General features: G+C 31.7%; 1 protein-coding gene across 1 annotated transcript in view; it reads left to right on the top strand.

Moving 5' to 3' along the window:
• Positions 1–24,000, top strand: part of LOC145241557 (glutamate receptor ionotropic, kainate 2-like) — a 729,218-nt gene that overhangs the window by 394,709 nt on the left and 310,509 nt on the right. The window contains exon 6 of the mRNA XM_080104625.1: positions 11,812–11,964. Coding sequence (XP_079960751.1) covers positions 11,812–11,964 — 153 coding nt within the window. The remainder of the gene's footprint in view (positions 1–11,811; positions 11,965–24,000) is intronic.

The raw sequence follows: 24,000 nt of genomic DNA, 5'->3' as shown, positions 1-24,000 counted from the left end.
TTGGTTTGTCCACTCGTCCTTTTTTTTGCAACTAAAGTTCTTTGAGTATTTTGGTGACTTTTGGGGGCTATTTCTGTAGCAGATTTGTTTTTTTTTATTTACTCTTCTTTGTATGATAGTATTGTCTAAAATGCTTGACAAGTATCGTTATGGACGTAATCATGCTGGCACTTGTTTTATGACGTTCGTACACTGTTTTTAGGTTTGGATTTTTAGAGTTCATATGGTACTGTCCGCTGCACACGATACTCGCAGATACAGTCTCGACAGACAATGGTTTCGGTACGTATTCTGTACAGTATCAGGATTTTCCGTGTTTTGGTGCCAATGTGTTTGTAGCCGGTCGACAATATCAGAGCTGTATGTTATCATACGCTTTGCTAGTTTGTTAAACACAATAATCTTGTTATTCTTTTTAAGTTATAGTTTACATATTTTTCTTACACGACGAACATATTCTGACATTTTGGTCTCTCATCTTGAATTGAATCATTCTCTGATATTCCAAAGTATTTATATTTTTCTTGCTCTCATAGATCCTTGATATCAGTATTTTTGTGAAACTATATGTATTCTGCTTGGACCCTCTTCACAGTTTCGATGGGGCAGTTACCAAATTTGACCAAACCAAATTTCATTTCCATATATCTGAGGAAGTTGTATACGACCTGAAGGAGTCGATTCAAGTCAGCGTCTGAGTTTACATACAGCTTGAGGTCGTCAATGAGGTGCAGGTGGTTGACTCTTTTGTTTATGCCTTGTTGGTTGCCGTGGCTCAAATTATTGACACTTGTGTTGAGTAACTTACTTAAGGTATCTATCGCCATGCAGAGGAGTATATGAGATAGGATATCCGCTTGGAGGATTCTTCTCCTGATTTTGATGTTAGGAATTTTTACAGTTCCGTTAGTGTAGATTAACGTCATCGTAGTTTCTCACAATTTTCTATGCACATCCATGGCCGTTTTTATTGCTGGTTGGATTTTATACAAATCAAGGCATCGCAGTAGGTACAATATCATATGATTTATGGTAATCAATTCACTCCATACTTTAGTTTATTTGTCTCTTCTTAGTGTTCCCAGGGATGGTCTTATTGGTTAATAACCGGCCCTAGGTGCCTAAAGACTTCCTCCTGCACTCTGTTTGATTTTTCCAAATATGCTCCAGAAGTGAGATGCTGATAGATGCTGTCTGCAGACAGGCTAGTGAAGTTTTTGCAAGTAATAGTGAGGCTGCAGATGGTCTTGTACTCATAAGGACGTTGCGTTTCATTTATATTCCGTATGAGGGTTGTATAACCATTTAAAAGCCACAATAATTGTATATATTTCTTATATTCGAGAAGAGTGTTCGATGTTATTTGTTACGTCAAATGACCGACGCACACAGAGAACGAGAGCATGCTGTATTTATAGGTTGTAAATCAGAAAATTGAAATGGCACTGTTTTTAGTCCATCAGGTTTAAGATTTAATTGACATTTTTCTTGGCTTATCAATCTATATATCTATAAAACTGAACGTGTGTGTGTGTGTGTGTCTGTCTGTGTACATTTTCCTTCGCAATAACTCTGTTAATTTTCAGTCTACAGACTCGAAATTTGATATACAGGGCACTGAGATTTGGGAAAAATCTACGTGATCGGTATTCGGCCAGAAATTTGGCTGCTAAGGGGTCAAAGTTCAACGATTTGAGCTTTGAGAACTCTACCAAACTCCTCGGACAATTTTAGGTCTAAACACTTGAAATTTTAGATATAGGTTCCTTGGACATGGATCTAACTTAATAACTCAATTTGAGCCCAAAATAGCTAAAAGGGTTAACGGGGTCATAATAGGAGTCAAACTTTAAAAAATGGACTGTTTTTGTTTTTTGTTTTGCTTTTTTCCTAAGCAGACACCTCCAAACACTCGGGCAACGCCGACTGAAATGCTAGTATTATAATAAAATGAAATACAATTTGTCTGATTATTGGAATACTATTGTTTTTGGTGGGTAAATCTAATAATAAAAATACCGTTCCTTCGGTTAACACGTTTATAAGAATACAACATGTTTCAGTGGTTAATTTTTCTTGGAAACATTATTTTTGCTATTATATCATCAATAAGCAGCAATAGCACTTTATATATTATATATTAGGTTTTAAATAACTGTTCACTCTATTAGGTTGGTGCCAAAATACTTTTGTTTATTGGCGATCTACTTACTTATAAAAAACGACATTATTTTTGCACCAACCTAATAGATTGAACATAGCTTTTTTCCATGATCAGTTCCACTTGATTTTTTTTTCTCCCGTATTTACATCAGAAACAGTATTTTGAAATAGAATTGACATTGTTCTATAAAGTTCGCGTCGAACATAGGTCTCTTCTCGGTTTATTATATTTAACGCGTTTCTTATTGTCCCCTATATATATTTGAAAAAAATTTTTTTTTTATTGCTAAACTTTTATAAAGAATTGTGTCGATCGAAGCGGAATTATAGACGAAAGGGGAAGTTTCATGGGAGTTAATTCCAATCGCATTTTCAATATTTTATAACACTTACGTTTAAAATAGAATGTTTATTGGTCTATCAAGATAAGGTTGGACAAAGATTTTCCTTAATCTATTTCGTTTAACCGCTATCCTGCCGACCATAGAGTACACTCTGTGATTTATGTTTTCAATGTCAGTTTATTATAGCAATCACGTTTCATAAATACTTTTTGCAGTTTATGTAAAAGTAGTATAAATTAATTATGTAAAGAAATCAAGTTTTTAGTGAACATTTCTACTCTTATATAAAATTGAACTTTGTGAGTTTGTGTGTTCTTTTCAGATTGACTCGAAAATGGCTGGTCTGCTTTTTTATGATATCTCACACGAAGGTACTTTATGTGTTTGGCAGTGTTGCTTGATATGTGTTGTATCGGAATGTCTTCGATAAATATTGATAATAAGAATAAACCGATGAAAGGAAGTGATGATTTTGACTAAAGTAAACATCTTATACAGCCTAACCTCACTAGTGCAAAAAAGAAGTTTTATTGCCACAAAAGTCAAACGTCTCAACATATAAAATGTACAGAACGTTCCTTGATATGACAGAGGTTCGTTCAAAATATATATTTCTGGTTAGAGTACAATTTAAGTATGACACCTGAGTTAGTATTTTAAACTTAAATTGAAGAAATGTATATATATATATATATATATATATATATATATATATATATATAGTATTAGTACTAAGTAGTAAGTTATAAAATATATATGGCGATTAAGCTACACAGAATATTCCGTGTTTCATTCATGCTAGGATTCATCAGTTTTCTTTATTTTCCATTTTATTATTGTTTTGATTTGCCCTCTCCCACTTCACCACATTAGGGCAACGCCGGGTACCCCCGCTAGATTTTAAGAAAGGAAATAGTTTAAAACGACAAAAAATGAACAATAGACAGTTCTCATTGGTTTCGTTTGTTAAATTCACAACTATGCAAATTATTATTGTTTACCACTTTGGTCGTCAAATTTGTCTCAGCCCTGCCCCCTGCGTCTTCTCGTCTCTCTTTTTCTGCCTTTGATCGCTCTGCATTTGCGATGATTAAATCATACGATACGCTTTGTGCGTACGTTTCTCTTTGATTTCCTTTCTCATACTGTTTTTTTTTTTTGGGGGGGGGGTCAGATATTTTTTAAGTTTCAATTAAGAATCCGTTTGATAAGATATATATTTCGTTCATCTAAATGCATTCTTCTTATAATGAAAAGGACAAGGAAGTTTTTAATGAAAAAATAAAAGCGTATACTTTTTTCTACGTACCACACTGATAGAAATGGTTGATATATATATATATATAACCCGGTTCAGTCTCGAAAGACAAAACATAGCCTCTATAGAGGCAGCTGCACGTGTAATTATGCAATATAGCTCCCATAGGCGGTCACGCTATACCCTTAGTATTTATTTAACTGGTGCAAAACTTAATCAAAAGTGTGCAACAGGTCTGACTACCCTGTATATTAAATTTCAAATTTTTAGAAAAACATGATCAAAATTTTAAAAAAAGAATCACTTCAAAGAAGTGTGTAAAACGAAAAATGTGGAAAGAATAGAGACTGAAAATAGACAAATTTTTTATGTAAAGAAGTATAATATACAAAATACTGGATCAAGGAAGTGATATACAAAAATAAAAATCTAATCAACACTTGTGTTTTTTTGAAATGTAGATAGATACTGGCAGTGAAGTAACCACAGTACCCAGAAATTTGTGGGGAAAAATATGAAAACCTCTTTTTAAAAAATGTATATATAATATTACGTGAGTTTAATAGCTCGGTTATAGCAGTCATGGGTTACTTTGAAGGTTCGATAGAACTAAAATAAAAAATATGAATTAGTACCCATTATAAGTACAAAATGCCGAAAAACGCATGGATTATTGGGGAATTATGTATTAAAAATAAATTAGAGAAGTTAATTAAAGAGATAGAAATCTAAAACCAGGAAAATTAAAAAAATTATAAAGCTAGCCTGAAATTAAAAGAAAATGTTCCCCCTCCTAGTACGAAGCGAGGAAAGCACCAGTGCATTCATTACCGCTTTGATAGCTAAGTGCGAAAGTTAATAAAGGAAGATTTATTGAAATGTGCCCCTTCAGGGGAAGTAAATGGGCATCAACCATTGTGGTATTAAAAAAAAAGACGGTGACTTGAGAATTTGAGGAGATTATAAAATACGGATGAACAATGAAGTTTGCGCTGACTAGTACCCTATTCCGAATGTGAAAGTAGCTTTACACAAACCGTGGTTACATGACAACAGCTATGAAAGCAGTAATCTATGTGCATGTAGTTGGAGGATTCGACATTCCTAACCCGTCGCGATTAACCTGACGAAGGTCAGAGGAATAATTGGCCGAAACGTCGTGAAAACAACAACTTGAAGATAGTAGTCCAAATAATTAAATAAAAATTATAATTTTTCTTAACTGCGTTGCTATGAAAATGAACGCTCATACAGAAGGTTACATCGACATGAATAATTACCGTTCGATTTCAATTACTGTTCGACAAGCCCCTACGCTACCGTTTAACCACTTACTAGAGAGCTCAATCCATGAGTAAGAGCGAGATTATTTCGAGAAGAATTATATCATCTCTTTTAAATATCTTTATCTTTTGAAAGTTCTAATTATGTTCGATACATTTGCACAATTTTAATTTTCCCTTTGAGTGTCGATCAATTATTCTTTGTGGCTTCTGAATAAATTAGTCGAAATGTTAGCGGCATGCTTTTATGTTTATTATTATTTTTTTTATCTTGTGTATACCTAATGAATCGACTCACTAATTACGGTGTTGAACACGTTCAATACAAATACCTTCCAGACAGAGAACACGGAACAGACGGTTATTTAAATGGTGTGTACTGGCTTAGCTCTGCGTAGATATTTCTTTTATAAGAGAATGTACGAGCATGTAATTAATGAGTGGCCTATTTACAAGTAAAGATATGAGACTTCAACGTAGCTTGTGGAGAAATATTACCTTAGCTCGATGATGTATTTTACGTGGTTAACTAATTCAGAGCCCTTTCTTCTTTCGCTCATAACACCTTCCCCTTTTGTACGGCAATCGCGAAATTGCCACGTCTATCATCTCTAATAGCTGACAATATTACATACATATTGGTTTATTTCTACGTTATAGACAAAAAGAAACATATAACAAACTAACGGGATGCACAGCGTTACCCGGTCGTAAGGTACGCTTAAATTTGGTATTTTAATTTGTGCAAATTACGCATTGTTTATCGATTATATATATATATATATATATATATATATATATATGGGGTCTGGTGGTCTCCCTCCTTCTGCAGCCTTAGACTCTGCTATTGGCCAGCATTTGGTTGACAACTCGTGCTGTGCCGATAGATATGAAATAGATTGGTTCGAGGTGCTACATAGAGCGGACTCCGAAAACCATTTAAAGATGTTGGAGTCCGTCTCTATCGCGGTGCGTCAACCTTCTTTGTGCCGGCAAAAAGAAATATCACACGCATTGTTTCTCTTTGGGGAACTTTGAATCTTTTCTCCCGCTTTTTTTTTCCTCCCTCGTTGTGCCAATATTTTAATCGTTTTTGAACGTTAATAAATGTATTTTAGTATCCCGGTACTTTTGGCACATTTAATAAGTTCCCCATTAGAACTCATTATTTTACGACACAATATTATTTTGTTTGCTATCGATTTTCTCCTGACGAGATGATAGTCGAAAGAGCTCTCGAGAAACTTCCGCCTATTATTTTTAAAACTATATATATATATATATATATATATATATATATATATATAGAGAGAGAGAGAGAGAGAGAGAGAGAGATGAGAGAGAGAGAAAGTACTGATATCAAAAGTACAAATAAAAATATCTTGAGTGCAATCAGCCAGAATCGAAATCAAATAATACCACTCCCCATTCTCATTCCTTAGCAATTGAGCAATACCCATACGCAGAAAAATAGTTAAAATATAAAGTATGAATGTATATTTGTGCATAAACAATGTTTTGTCTTAATTAATGGGATATCCATTATTAAGAAAAATAGTTGTAATTTCACCAAGTTCCGTATCAAGACGGTTTGGTGAACAAATCATAAGTGCACGATGCGTAAGAGCGCTAATGAGGTTTATTTTTCTAGACTGAGGGGCAAAAGAAAACCAATTAAGATAGAGTCCTGTAAATGTAGGTTTTCTATAAACAGAGGTCTCAAACGTAGTACCAACTTTAGAAACACGAACGTCGAGGAATGGGAGAGAGCTACAGTCTTCAACCTCCATAGTAAATTGTAAAGATGGATGCAGGTTGCAAAGAAGACGAAGAAACTGTTTAGCTTCGCTCCGAGAGGGAAAGCATGCAAAAGTATCATCAACGTAGCGTGTGTAGAATGCTGGCTTAATAATTTTGGAAAATAATTCGTTTTCCAAAAATCCAACGAAAATGTTGGCTAACGAAGGACCAAGAGGGCTACCCATTGATATCCCATCAATTTGACGGTACATAATGTTGTTGAAACTAAAGGAGACTGATTTAGTAGCAAGTTCCATTAGTTCAACAAAAATTCGTTCAGGAAATTGTGGAGATTTTAAGGGGCCACGGTATAGATAGTCAGCACAAATACCAATGGTTTCATCCAAAGGTATATTAGTATAAAGACTATTAATGTCAAAGGAAGCCAAGAACTCGGTATTTTTTTTTCTTAATAATGGATATCCCATTAATATAATAAAATCTACTATTGAACGTAAAATTACTACATTTAATAGCGGTAAACATATTGGTCCATCACGTTGTCCCATTTATCTAAAATTACCATGGTTGGGTCCTGATGGCCTTCATATTGTTAAAAGGATTTCTTCTGCTACTCTACGATGTTTTCCAGCTACTATGCTTAGAGTAGTTTACACAACTCGAACCTTTTTCTCTTCTTTTCGTAAAGATGTTTTGCCAACCATTCAAAAGAACTCTGTTGTTTATAAATTCGTTTGTCAGTGTGGAGCTGACTACGTTGGCAAAACGTCCCAAAGATTAGAAATGAGAATATCCCAACATATCCCTCGGGATATTCGACTACACCAGGTTTCGAGAGCATCCGGGCACTCCCAGGCTCATGAGTCTGCCATTGGCGATCACCTGTTGAGTATAAATAGGTGTGCCGATCAATATTCCGATGGGTGGTTTTCTGTTTTATACAGTGCTAGGTCGAACTATCATCTCAATATCATTGAGGCGTTAGTTATTAACAACTCTCGACCTAGCCTGTGTAGACAAAAGATTCTTAGACATCAGTTGGAGATATTCATTGATTTAAAACCACCTGAACAGTGATATTTTTTTTTCTTCTCCACTGTTCTTCCAACTGTAACCAAAATTCCCCTCTTCCCTCATTCGTTTTCTTAGTTTTTAATCTATCATTCTGACGTTTCCTCTTAGAGGGTCAGACGATAAGGCCTTAGGGAAAATTTTAATTTCACCTGCCCATTTCTTGTTTTTTTTGGTATTTAAATTAAATTATGTTTCCTCTGAAATTTCTCCTTCCATTCTGCTGTACCAAAAATTTACTTATATATATATATATATATATATATATATATATATAACTACTTCATTTATTCGCATAAATTTAATATACGAAAGTATAGATTTATGCGTAAACTTTAAGTATTTACTTCAAAAGTGGTCAATACGTAGGTAGAGCTAGTTAGTAATTTATAAAATATATATGGCGATTAAGCTACACTGAATATTCTGCGTTTCATCCAACTATAGGATTCGTCAGGCTTATGCGCATAAGCCTGACGAATCCTATAGTTGGATGAAACGCAGAATATTCAGTGTAGCTTAATCGCCATATATATTTTATAAATTACTATATATATATATATATATATATATATATATATATATATATATATATATACTAGCAAAAGTACCCGTTGTTGACTGGGTTCAAAAACAGCCTACAGAAAATGGACTCTGATTTATGAAAGTATAATAGCTTATGAAAAGGAAGGGTTTTAAAGATATATATATATATATATATATATATATATATTATTTACATTATGGAGCGAATAGGTTATAATTTACAAGACAAAGGCGAATGTGAACATCAGTTAAGTACAAGTATTAAAGCTCATATCTATATCAACCAAATAAAAAAGCTTGATACGGCATCCGTGGAAAGTACTGCCTCATACCAGAAGCATAAATGGAAACTTTAAACAAAACTAGACATGCACAATTTATTTTTCGAGATAATATCTCTAATATATAAAAACGGTAAATGTATCCTTATTGTGCGGAGTTTCACAAAGTGCAATTTTCTTTTCAGAAATGCTAGTTTTATCATTTTATGAAAATGCATAGAATGCACAATAATGTTTGTAGAATGTTTGTCAAAATGAATAAATATAATATATATATACATAATATATATAATTATAACAGTCAAATGACCTTGTAACGAGTGATGTAACCCACCTTCCGGTTTACGACATCCGCTTGAGTATGCGCGCAGAAACATTGACCCATAATAACATAAACAAGTAAACACAAATTGCTTCTTTTGCAGATTTTGACCTGCGCACTGAAATATTAACGTTTTTATTTCGAAATTATTATTTAATATGGAAAGAGTGGGGGTGTTTTGCAACTATTCACTATTACAACTATACTGTCGCTATCTTATTACAGCTAAACAACTTTAACCCATTGACAAACATAAGAACAATCGTAGTAAAGCCAAGACTACTACTACCTTATCCGTCCTATTTCCTTCCTTCCTTTTTTTTATTTTTGTTTACATTTCTTGATACAAAATAGTTGCGTTAGAACGATGAATTTCTTGACACATTTACTAATCTGTTTCAATATTAGTTTTATTTTATTTATTTAGACTTTATTTTTTTGCTTCAGGTTTTATCAATTTTTATTTTTTTTTATTTTAAGTTTCTAACATTTTTTTTTTTTTTTGAAGGATTCCAATATGGGTTTTTCATTCTTATATTTCTCATCGGTAGGTTCATGTGCGTTTTTGCTGCTAAATGACTTTCGTCGGCGTTCGATTCGTAGACAGACCCTGTTTAATTTTCGATTTTTGAGGGGTTATTCGGAAAAATAGGTAACTTTACACGAATAGGGAGGATTTTTTTTTTTATGTTTGAGTGATCCGTCCGTGATTTTTCATTTTAATATACTTTCATAGAAATTTTTCTGTTATGTCAATTTTTTTTTCTTTACGTCACAAGTGTCACGCTCATACAGGAATTCCATAGCTAATATTACATACTGACCCAACGGGTCACGGGTAGTCTAATATATATATATATATATATATATATATATATATATATATATATATATATATATATGAAGAAACAAACCGGAATGAATAAATCCAAAGTACAATATAGTATTTTGTAGATATCAAGAAGCGAAGGAAGTTTATATTTGCTTTATGAGTTTAAAATAAGCTATTTGTACGTGCAAATGTTGGTTCATAGTGTTCATTCATGCTTCTTTATATATATATATATATATATATATATATATATATATATATATATATTAAATAGACAATATTCCCTGCAATTAAAAATACGAAATCTGCATGGAATATGTACATTTAAGTGTATTTTACGATTGAGAGCATCCGTGCGCCCCTCCTCCACAAGTCATTTAATATAGTTCAAGCACGCGTTCATGCATGAAATTCCCACAAACGGCCGTCTAAGCGTCTGTTTGATCTGCATCAAATGCAAGAACGAAAAAAGACTCAAGTCTGCTGACCCATATCCACGGATCAAACACGATTATAGTTAGTTCAAAGTTGATCCGCCACTTCACACACTAGTCATCTCGTCTCTTTCATCAAAGATCAAATGCCGTTAAAAAACGACTTTTTATATATCTCCAACCGTATATTTTTATTTATCTTCCACTGTACATTAATGCATTTTTCATTTTTGTCCGACATTTTTTTTAATTTAAGTAGTTTTTAGCTTTTTTTACAAAATATGCTTAAATTATATTACTCCACAATGGTCTGCCAGAACAGTTAACGTTTATAAATAGTTTTACTGAGATTTCTTAGATTTATCAACGGTTAATCGTCTGTGACACAAAAGAAAACACAAAAAATATGCCCCTCCTAATAAGAGAAAAAGAAATTTTCTAAGGAGAATTATTTTCCCCACTTAAGTCTTCTGTTACATATATTATAATTATAATGTAATGCTATATATATATATATATATATATATATATATATGTGTGTGTGTGTGTGTGTGTGTGTGTGTGTGTGTGTGAATTAGTGTTGGGGCGATTTATCAGAATCGGTATAAGATGGATAGTAACTTTTTGTGGTATGAGAATCGGTATCGAAATGTGAAACAGTCTGCCTGTTTTTGATGCTGAAAACTATTCCTGGATGTGTTTATTAGATTGGATTAAAAACAAAACTTTCTACTGCTGTATTAATGAGAAAATAATAAGTATTTATTGATGTTAAACCGCCAGTAAAAAGAAAATTCATAGAGTACACCCATACAAGTGTATTTTTAATTTTAGTCAAAATATCTGCACATTTCTCATGTGTTTTTTTCGTTAATCGGGGGAAAATAAGGATTCTGTAGTATATTTACAGATTTGTAAAGACTCTAGATAGGAATCGGTAATTTTATCGGAATAGGAAAAAATATTGGAATCGTCTGATTACTAATGTATATATATATATATATATATATATATATATATATATATATATATATATATATATATATATACGATGTATTTAACTCACTGGGGAACCACCAAGTCTTCAGAAATAGTAATATTCTTTATTTTATTATTTTTTGGAAACAATCTTTTAATGTTCACATTTTCTTAAAATAATTTTTTGGACTATTATATATCAATCGTTCTACAAAATCGTCTAAAATATTTGATTTTTAATGTTTATGATTTTAGCATATATTTGCGTTCCAAAAATTATTTTTTGTTATCTATTTAATGCGCGGTGCTTATCAATGGAAGAATATTTGATCTTCTATTCATGAACACGTCACTTACGTTACACATAAATGTTAATAGCTGAGGACTGATGGATGATCTTTATTACCCACTGAGGAATGACGAGGTCGTCAGAAATAGTAATACTATTTTTTTTTTTTATTTTTGGAAACAATCTATTTTGTTTAACACTTTTTAAAATAATTTTTGGTATAATCTATTCATGTTTCTATATTTTCAGTACGAAGCAGCCCTGATGTTTGATGCTGTCTACCTTTTTGCTAAAGGTCTTGAAGATATGGCTAAACAGTCTACTATACCATTGACGAACCTCACGTGTGACTCAAACACGAAATGGATTACCGGTGCCATGCTCTATACCTATTTGAACACGGTCAGTAGATTTTTTTTCTTACATTTTATTCACACGTGTATACAGTAGAACCCTATGATACGGTGGCCCTACGATACGTTTTTTCAGGTTACGAATTGGGATACAATGGTTTTTTTCCGTGCCCTGATTACAGTATTTGACCCGTTTTACAACGTTATTTATAATGTTATTTGATTATATGCATGTGCATTTTATACTGTACTTTATTTATTTTAATAAATTTTCATGACGTATCCCGGGGTTTCACAGTACATATTTTCATATGCATATATACGTTTTCTTCTTTTTGATTTGATATTCGGATTATAACGGTCTTCTTTGGAATCTGCTAATGTTAAAATAGTTTAATCCTGCACCCGGAAACAAAATGAGCATAAGTAGTAGTTTCGGCTGGAACAGAGATGTCCTGGTGAGCAAGCTTCACTGTATGGTCCGATATTCCCTGCTTCTAAGGTCAGTCCACTCCCTTAGTTTTTCTAGTGAAGAGTCGTCTATTCGACACTTCTTCAGATATATTTAGATAGAGTCTTTGAAACCCTTCCTCTAAACATCGGCACTTCGTCGGCTTCTGAGTAATTTACTATGGATAATTTTACGCGACAGTGTGTGGCCTGGCAATCGAATGATGTGCACAGCGACCGGAGTTGACATTAGATCATGATAGACTCAACGCTCCAGCTGCCTACCTTCCGCAACACTTTTATGTGCGGACATCTGTCTCTCCACGTGATGACAAGGGTTTCTTGGATAATCTTATATGGAAGTTCTCCGGACTTCTCATATGTGGTTCAGGACTCACATCCATACAGCAGTGTGGTATGCATATATACAAAAATACCAACACATTCGTATAGCTGCCAAAAGAGTCGCAAATCTGATAGACCCTGAACTGGCAGCTAAGCTTCAGTCTCTGTCGCATCGACGAAACGTTACATCCCTCTGCCTGTTCTACAAGTATTTTAATGGTGAATGTTCTAACGAACTGCAAACACTTGTGCCCCCACGACGTGAACACCCTCGACAGACCCGACAGGCTGCAAAATCCCACCCCCACACTGTAGAGATCCCTAGCTGTAAAAGATCTTTCTACTCCAGATTTTGGAATTCCATTCCATGTCCCAGCTTCCTCAACTGTACTGACGTGCAGAAGTTCAAGTACTGCCCAAATCCCTACATAGTGCCCCAGTCGTTGTTGCCCCTGATAGTAGCCCCCTACACCAAAGTGGCAATGTGCCTTGTTTGGGGTGAAAATGTAATAATAAAAAAAAACTTAAATTAAATAAGATATTTTTCTAAATATATATATATATATATATATATATATAATTTTTTATTGCTTTAACCTCGGGGATTTTTGCTTAAATCATTACAAGTAGGTTCACTCGACAAGAGAATAAAACTACACTGCCGATCTCGTCAGACAATCTAAGCTAACACCTTGATTGAGGTTAAAATAATAAAAACATATTTAGCTCTACTATATTGACAATTTTCCCCAGCTTTTTTTTTACAAAAATACCTCCTAATATATATATATATATATATATATATATATATATATATATATATATATATATAAGGCAGCTAAAACTATTGGAAAGACTCCATCAAAGTTGTAAGGCCTGACAATGTATTTCTTGGACGAACAAATAGTATGAAATTAAAATCATTCAAAATCAGATGCTCTAAAAACTTGGATAGGATGGAGGACAAAAAACTTCCTAACCAACATAAGACCATAACATAAACCAAGATTGAAAAATTTCAATACCCACATGTATATTTATATTATATTCAGATTATTATATTGGCGGTATGGAATGCCTTACACATGTTCTGTTTAATTATATAGATTGACAAAACAGCCTATCAGAGAAAAAACACCTATACAACTAAAAAAATATATGAATGTTATATAAATGTACACGTTGTGTTGGAGTATTAAAGTCAGAAAGTTCGTGGGCACTATTTCAAATAGTGCCCACGAACTAACTGAGTTAGTACTTTTATTCTTAATCGACCTTTATTTTAGTCGATTTCTCATCGACTTTATATATTTAAACTTACCATCACCTAACGCAGTTTAATATATATTTTACTTTTCACTTTACTTCCTCAACACCTGAAGATGATTCATGGACGAATCGAAAGCGTTCGTGACAGTAACAATAATGGGACTTTCATTAATATTACTGATCGTGATATTAAAAAGTATATGCGGAAACTCGAAGAAATAATAAAGCAAAGTATCTCCGTTGCATTTAATACTGCTCGCTTGAATTACTAAGTGACGCATGTATGGTCCTCTGTAAATGCACAGTGAACGAGGCATACGGAAACAACAAAGTTCAGCATTTTCACACACATACACACACATTCAGCTCGAAAAGTCCCCAGGAGATGTCAAATCCTTGTAGAAATGAACAAACGGTGCAGTCTTAGGCCTTAACATATGTAAATTTAAGTTCTGCACCATGCAAAAAAAAGATATCCATAAGTCCATCATTTGCCGCCTTCCATTAAGCTCCAAAAGTTCCCATGGCCTTAACATATTTAAATTTGAGTTGAGCACATTGAAAAACTGCTAAATAGACATACGCAATAAATTTGGACAAATATGGTAAAATAATCCCCAAAATGGAGTGCTTTTCTTAGCCCTAAAAGAGCCCCTGGGGCACACCCAAGAGGTGTCGCGAAGTATAGACAAACAAAATTATATAGAAATCAGTTAGTTTCAACTTTTCAGAAATTTTATAAAAATCCAAGGCATCAATTTATTTAATAAGCACCAAAAGTGTCAATTTTAGCGATTTTAACCCGAAAAGCACCTCCAGGCGGGCAACCGGAGTTTTCCCAGAGAATCTGTTGTTATTTTTTACTTATATCGTGTTTTATTTTTTGTGCTAAATTTCAAAATATTCCAAGGCGTAGTTATTGAGAAAAGTGCGGACAGACGACAGACGACAGACAAGGGTGAATTTAAAGATCTACCCTACCAACACACCCACACACATATATATATATATATATATATATATATAAACTTCATTTTCTTGATAAATAACGGACATCTCCGCATATGAACGTGGATATTAAACACATACCCATATAACCTACCCTAGGCAAACTCCTAAACTAGTTTACATACCACCTATATCCACTATGTTATATGAAAAATACTCTTTCTTTGCCGCATTAACTCCTGAAGATCTTCTATTCCCATCCCCATACGTTTTCAATGTATTACCCTTTTTCTCCCCCGCCCCATTATTTCGCTACTGATGTAGTTATTGCTAGGCGCCCCATCTCTAATATGTTACCCAGCATTTTCTCTCCTTTTTCTGATGAGAACCATTAGGCTTCGAAATACTTAGATATAAAGAGCCTACTTATCCTCTACCCCTAATTGATGGCATCCCCCTATTGAATCAACGATTACATTTATATTCATCAGTATATATTTCTATGTTGTTCTTTCATTCATTATCTTCTACTTAAGCTCCATTTAAATTTGTTATCCTGATAAGCCTCCTCTTCAAACAGTTCTCTAATTCTTGCTCTACACTCACACACACACACACACACACACACACACACACACACATATATATATATATATATATATATATATATATATATATATATATATATATATATATATATATATGCTGATTTTCGTCCTTTTTTTATCAAATCTCTCAATGAACACATCAAACGATCTCCTGTATCGCTTCCGTTCATTTCATCCTTCCAAAGATTATGACCATTGAGGGTGGAGAGTCCAAAGAGTTTTTCTTGTAAAAATGCGAACCTCTGTGCGAAGGTCATCCTCGAAGGCGGGCAAATTTGTTGTTCTATTTATTGTAGTCATGGACTGGTTGAATGGGAATAAATATTGACCAGCCTTCTATATGGCAAACTAATGTAGAGAACCGACTGGACAGAATCGATTTTTTTTCCTTCCCGGAGAAGACCATTTGCCTTTTTAGTTCGCTTCGTTTATTCACTTGAGAGCACATAAATGTCAGAATCATGAAAATATCCACAGATAAAATAACTCTTATCTATCAATCTATCTACGTAGTTATTTATAGCGTCTCCCTTATATGTATATATATATATATATATACGCACGTATATGTAATATATAGACGAATACGTATATAAAGACTATATTTTGCATATTTATATTTGAAGTATTTACTCATATAGTGGCTCAGTATAGACCAATTTTTTTTTAATTATTACAAATAGTAACAGTAGTACTAATACTGCAAATATATTAAATGCAGGTCAGCTAAATGCAGATTTCTTGAACATTTTCGTACTACTAACTCCAACCTCTTTTTTCCTATCTTACACTCTATCTACATAATATATATATATATATATATATACATATATATATATATATATATATACACACACATATATATATGTATGTATATATGTATGCATATATATATATACATATATGTGTATATATACATATATATATATATATATGTATATATACATATATATATGTATACATACATATATATATGTATGCATACATATATATATATATATGTATATATATGTATATATATACATATATGTATATATGTATATATATGCATATATATGTATATATATACATATATGTATATATGTATACATATATATATATATGTGTATATATACATATATGTATATATGTATACATATATATATGTATATATATACGTATATGTATATATGTATACATATATATATATATATATATGTATATATATATATATGTATATATATACATATATATACACATATATATATATATATATACATATATATATATATATATATATATGTATATATATATATATATATATGTATATATATACATATATATACACATATATATATATATATATATATATATATATATATATATATATATATATATATTTTATTGACATTTTTCACGATAGGGTCAGATTTTTAAACGACTAAAATGGGAGTGGGGAGGCGTTTTTGCAATTCAACGGGTGTAAATTGAACTCGACGTAGAAGAAAAAAAAATGAAATTCTTACCTTGCATAGTGAATCCTTAACGGCGTTTCTCAGTTAACAGGAGTTGCATGAATACCTACGCACTCCCACTTTTTTCGGTTAAAATCCGACACTTTGTAACGAATTGCCTCGTTGCTTACAATGAGAGATCGTCCTTGTAAAAGTAACTACGAAACGTATAACTGGACTAAACAAAAAGACCAACAACATATATCGACGATAGGGGTGTTTTTAGTCGATTCTAGTCAAATGTTGACACATCCAACCCACGTGAGTGGACAAAAAACAAACTATTATAAAATCAGTCGACCAAGCACTTTCAACCCTTTTGCTTTAACGACTGCCACACAGAATTCCATTGTTTCACCGCTCCACGTCGAGTCCCGGTAAGTAAAAATTATCACCGTTCTACATTCTACGAGGTGACAAGTAACGCGTCATATACAACTAAGATAGTTACTGCTGGTATGCAGGCGGTAGATATCATATCTACAAACTTTGGGTCTGGCGTTGTCCGTTGTCGATGCAATTGCTGTATTCTATCTAATTCTGGGCTCTAGCTTTATCCTGAAAAGTGTATGTGTGCGGATATTTATATACCTATCTATAATCTCCTCTTTATGCCTAATATGTGTAGAAAAAGCGGGTTATCCTTCGTAGGGACGTGATGTCCCTTAACAAATAAGGTTGTTCCGAAATCGTGGCTGGGCAGTCGGCTAATTTCAGTTAATGTTTATCTTTGCTTGTAACATCGTAGAATGTAGAACTGGATAAAAATATAAGAATTCAAAAATCGAGGCAATAGATTTCACCGAATTCCGTTGCTTCACGCCTCCACATCGAGTTCCGGTAAGTAAATATTACCACAATATTGAATACGGTTATTACCGTCTCGACGTTGGAAATCTAGAAAAACATGTGTTCAATTATCGCCCGTATTTTTGGGACGAAAACAAATCTTATTTATATATTATTTTACTTATAATACAGTAATGTGTATTATTTTCCTTACGTGTTCGTGTATATATATATATATATATATATATATATATATATATATATATATATATATATATATAAAATATTCGCACAGAGGGGATCTAATTTTGATTAAAAATTGGCACAGTCTTGAAAGATTTATCTTAGTGTTTGTTTATACGTTGAATCTTGTAATGAGTCAATAAACTGCAGCAAAACAGAAATAAACTCAATGCTTAAACTATCATCTAAATTTACGTAACCGAGATTATTTTAGACTGAGCTACTAGCCAGCCAAAGAGAAAATATTGTCGGGCAAAGGAGTTTGTTAGATACTATTTAAGATACACCAAATATCGGAAGTTGCTACGATTTTTCTGAAAGTTTTCCATATTTTGATTTTTTGGAAACATATCCATCTATCATAATCAAATTCTGTTTGACTCATGTCCAAGTAACCTACATTTAAAATGTCAAGGGAGTAGACCCAAAATTGGCAAAGAAGTTTGGTAGAGTTATCAAAGGTCAAATCGTTGAACTTTGACCCCTTGACGGCCAAATTTCTGTCCGCAAACCGATTAAAATATTTTTTTTTCAAATCTCAGCACTCTTTATGTCAAAACTCAAGTTTCTCGACCGAAAATTGACAGTTATAGTTGTTAGGGAAATGTATACAGACAGATATTTTCACTTTTATAGATATATTCAAGATCATTATGGTAATACTAATAATTAAAAATAAATGTTTGTTAAATAAATTGAATAAATCAACTTTATATAATATTTTTAATAAAACACGTAAAATAATTCTATTACTAATCCCCATTAAATGTTAGAGCTAATTATTGAAACAGATTTGATGTAATGCAATATGCAAATGAGATAACTTTTTGAATGCTGGTTCTTTCTGAATGATTAGCATATATTTCCGCATAATTTATATATGAGCTAGTGAGTCTGTGAAGCAGTTCGACTTTCAGGTATATTAACCAAATTGCGAACAAGTAGATAGACATACGTTTTTTTTATTATTATATATATATATATATATATATATATATATCCATCCGCATAATTTACATATGAGCTAGTGAGTCTATGAAGCAGTTCGACTTTCAGGTATATTAACCAAATTGCGAACAAACAGATAGAAATACGTCTTTATATATATATATATATATATATATATATATATATATATATGGTAATTTATAAAAACCTGAAGAAAGTGCTCAATATTTATTAGAAATGGTAATTACATACATACTAGCACCTCCAGGCGTTGCCCAGTCGTAAATTACGTGTTAATATGATATTATATTTATGCAAATTGTGTATTTATTGTGATTGATTCAATTCTCTTCAGATTATTTTATTGCGCCCACAATATAGTAATGATTTCAAATGTAAAAAAAAAATAAACATTGCCATCCATCAGATAGAATTGAAACCAACCCATATAGTTTTTCGACCTTATGCGTTTCTCTCTGACGTAAACGTATACGCATGAATAAACTGCATGAAATAGCATAGTTTCACCTATGGATGTATTCTTGCGCATGTATACAAGTGCACTTAAAGTAAACTTATGCCAGTCAATGCATTGTTTTGTAAATGTTGACCCTTTAACATCTTTTGAAGCGGCTAAGAACAAAATCAGATGTGTTCCACAAATCCAATCCTCTATATACCAAGTTTGAAGTATGTAGACAAGTAATTCAAGAAAGTGTTTTGTAGGGACAGTTTCTCGGATAACATGGTCACTTTTATGTATTCTCTCTTTTTATATATTTTTAATTTTTTTGTTTGTTCAAGATGAAGATGAGGCATCCTACAGGATGCCAGACATCCATCCGATATCTCATATATTCCAACTAAGAGATCGTTTTAAGATGACAACTGCCCCTTTAAGTGGAATTGTATGAATCTTTATTGCGCTTGGTTCACAAGTTTTATTTGCTACGTAAGTTTAAATATTATTTTTCTCATGAGGCCAGTTGCTTCTTTAATTATTGAAACGATACAGACCTTACAATAGTTCAAATTTATTGTCGTTTCATGTATAAAGTTTACATACTTCCTTAGCTATACACACCTAGCTCTATTTATCCCAGCGTATTTGAAGCCACTACTTTCTTAAGTTGCCTCTTTCCCCTTTTTATTCCATATCACTATGCGGGCGTGTGTTCGTGTGTTTAGCGTGTTTTTCTTGTAGAGCATAGCTGCATACGTAGATGCGGTCGAAGTCTGTTTCTTATCTGCATCTTAATCCAGATCCTCGCCTCCTTTCCCACATAATACACCCAGTACATTCGCTGACCAATTGCATAGAAATAAACAATCCGTATCACATATTATATATATATATATATATATATATATATATATATATATATATATATATATATATATATATATCCGGAGTGAGTTTGCTCGCTGCCGATCGATTTCGAGTATAAACACAGGCTTCTAAATATTGACATAACTTACTTTCAAAAATATTGGCCCGTTTTCAACGTTTCATGTCGATTCTCCTCGAATACACATATCGGAAATAATATATTTTGAATCTCAACCAGACATCCAGAGCGGCCTTCTTAAAAGTATAAAATACGACAACCGATCACTTAGTGCCTTGTGAAACTCGGTTAGCAGACTCTAAGTAGTATCTCGAAGTTAATGCCTGTCTGCTCTGCGCGTCGATTTACTTTTCGACCTGAAGATTTGTGATCTTCGAGTAGTTTGATGTGGAACACATCAATACAATAAAAATAGTTCCATGCAGACGAATATATATATATATATATATATATATATATATATATATATATATATATATATATATATATATATATTCAGAATGTTATGGAGAGTACACTTGTTTCCATAGTTAAACAACGTCGTAGCTCACAAAAGTTATGATAGAAAGTAAACTAACCGGAAGTAAAGGATACTAATGAATAAAAAGTGAAATGTAAGCATTTTCCAATAAGGATTCATATATAGATAACAATGCACAATACATATGTAGAGCTAAGTAGTAAGTTAAAAACATATATATGGCAATTAAGCTACAGAGAATATTCCGCGTTTCATCCACGTTAGGATTCGTTAGGCTTACTACTTATATATATAATGATGAAACTGAAAAAAAATAAACATCTTAGGTATACAAAGGAGTTAGAATTGAATTGTGAACATAGAGAAAAACAGGCTACATTTCTGGAGTCAGATATAAAAAATTGAGGGTGTGATTTTTCTTTATAAAATATTTAATAGCAAAAACTCTTAACCCTTTCAAATAGTTCGTATTCCGCATAAGTATAGTAACCGCCCTGGTTTTATGCTTTATGGAACCATTATGCCAAACTTTTTTTAGAATATCTCGCGTTACTTTAAAATAAATAGATTTTACACCTAGTTTCTAGCTTAGTAATAAGGATGATAAAATAAGGTGGGGATAAAACTATAATATTTGAACAATTAAATAAAGCATTTTTTCATTATACTGATGCTTTTGACTCGTATAAAATAATAAAAGAATATATTAATAAAGGAAATACAAAACTATATATATATATATATATATATATATATAACTTTTATATATTTTTAATTTTAAAGGAATAAGAATGTAAATATATAAATTGCTAATCAGTGCGGGTGGGTGATAAATATTAAAACGGATTTATATATATATATATATATATATATATATATATATATATATATATATATATATATAAAAGTTAAATATACATATATATATATATATATATATAAGTTAAATATACATACGTATATATATGTATATTTAACTTTTATATATATATATATGTATATTTAACTTTATATATATATATATATATATATATGTATATTTAACTTATATATATATGTATATTTATATAAGTTAAATATATATATATATATAAAAGTTAAATATACATATATATATATAAATAAGTTAAATATACATATATATATATATATATATATATATGTATATTTAACTTTTATATATTTTTAATTTTAAAGCAATAAGAATGTAAATATATAAATTGCTAATCAGTGCGGGTGGGTGATAAATATTAAAACGGATTACTCCTAATTTTATAAATCCCACATTGATAAATTAAAAAATATATCCATTTTGAATTTAGAAACAGGAATCTCACAGGTAAAGAAGGCATTTCTTATAACATAAATAAGCTAGCCACGTTGTCTTTAAACGTTTCCATTATTACGAGTACAACCAAGTAATTAAATTTGTTTAATAGTTTTTGGAAAGAATGATTGGTTTCGTTAATCTTATATTAAAAGTAAAATAATAACAAGAAATAAATAACTTAAAAGATTAAAGACTAAAGAAAACATTATACCAGTTATTTTTTTTATTTCAATTATTTTTTTTCACTCAAATCCCTCGATACAGCTTTGATAAAGCGAGGGCGAAACCGGTCAGCTGACGCCTCCATTTTCTTTTCCCCCTTTTATTCTCTTCACCGGGTTAATTTTATTTTAAACGTGGATTTTTTTAACACTTTAATCATGAATTTTCGTCTTCCATTCATGATTGCATTATATAAGTTTTTTACCCCTCCAAGAATCATGAAACATATATATATATATATATATATATATATATATTCAAGCACGTCTGATAGAACATGGCAGAGTTCTCCATTTTTCCGATTTTTTCAGATATCTTTTCAATTTGCCGAGCGTTTTTTCTTTTATTTCGGCTGGTATGTTGTTGTTCGGCCATAGAAGAAATCTGTCGCATTTAATCAGAAAAAAATAAACATCGACTGAAGAGCCATCCATGAGAATCGCAATATATATATATATATATATATATATATATATATATATATATATAACTACTTAATTTACTCACATAAAATTAATATACGAAAGTATAGATTTATGCGTAAACTTAAAGTATTTACTACAAAAGCGCTCAATACGCAGGTAGAGCTAGTTAGTAATTTATAAAATATATATGGCGATTAAGCTACACTGAATACTCGGCGTTTCATCCACTCTAGCACTCCTCGGGCTTATGCGCATAAGCTTGAGGAGTCCTAGAGTGGATGAAACGCCGAATATTCAGTGTAGCTTAATTGCCATATATATTTTATAAATTACTATATATATATATATATATATATATATATATATAGAGAGAGAGAGAGAGAGAGAGAGAGATAAATAGATATTGATGAAAACAAAGGGATGTAGCTTTTACCTGATATACGCAATGGTAAACTTATAACTAATAAAAATAACATTTTTTATATATAGAAAATTTGATCCTTACCGAAGTAAAAAAAAGCTCAATACTCAATAGATAGTAGAGCTTATTATAAGAGAAAGAAAATAAAAACTGTGAGTTAAAATTTACAATCAAAATTTTTGTTCGACTGAATACTCAAAAAAAAAACAATTTACAAAGTCCTTATACCGCGGATTTTCAAAGAATGCTATTCTTATTATTCTTCTCATCAGAGGACATAAACAAATCAGCAAATTATGTTTGTAGCAATGCTAGAATTTGCTAGTTAAGGCGTTAAGTGAAACCGCCATTTATTGTAGTTATAAATTGCCAAATAAAAAAAAGTGAAAAAAATGGCTGATATGCAAAAAACTATATTCAAAAATAAACCGCGCATAATATTTCAGCTTGCATGAAATGCAAAATACTTCTTTAGAGAGAATCTATCCAAAAATAAGTCCAGCGTGACGATGCATATAATCCGATTGAAAAGTTTTTAAAACAGCTGAAATAATGAAAATTGTTTTTTACCGGGCAGTGCAGTAGCCGCAATAGAAGTCTGTCCCTAGTCAAATGGGACCTACAGACTTCTCTTTGGGCTACTGCACTGCCTGGAAAACAAAAACAATTTTCATTATTTCATTATCGTCAGATTTGTTTCACTCTTAACCTTTCTAGTCAACAACTTCCATTTTATTTCTCCTTTATCGATATATCCATTATCA

Source organism: Euprymna scolopes, chromosome 20 (assembly GCF_053919585.1).
Source record: "Euprymna scolopes isolate OS-2025 chromosome 20, ASM5391958v1, whole genome shotgun sequence".
NCBI lineage: Eukaryota > Metazoa > Mollusca > Cephalopoda > Sepiida > Sepiolidae > Euprymna > Euprymna scolopes.
This window is presented reverse-complemented; position numbering and strand designations above follow the sequence as displayed.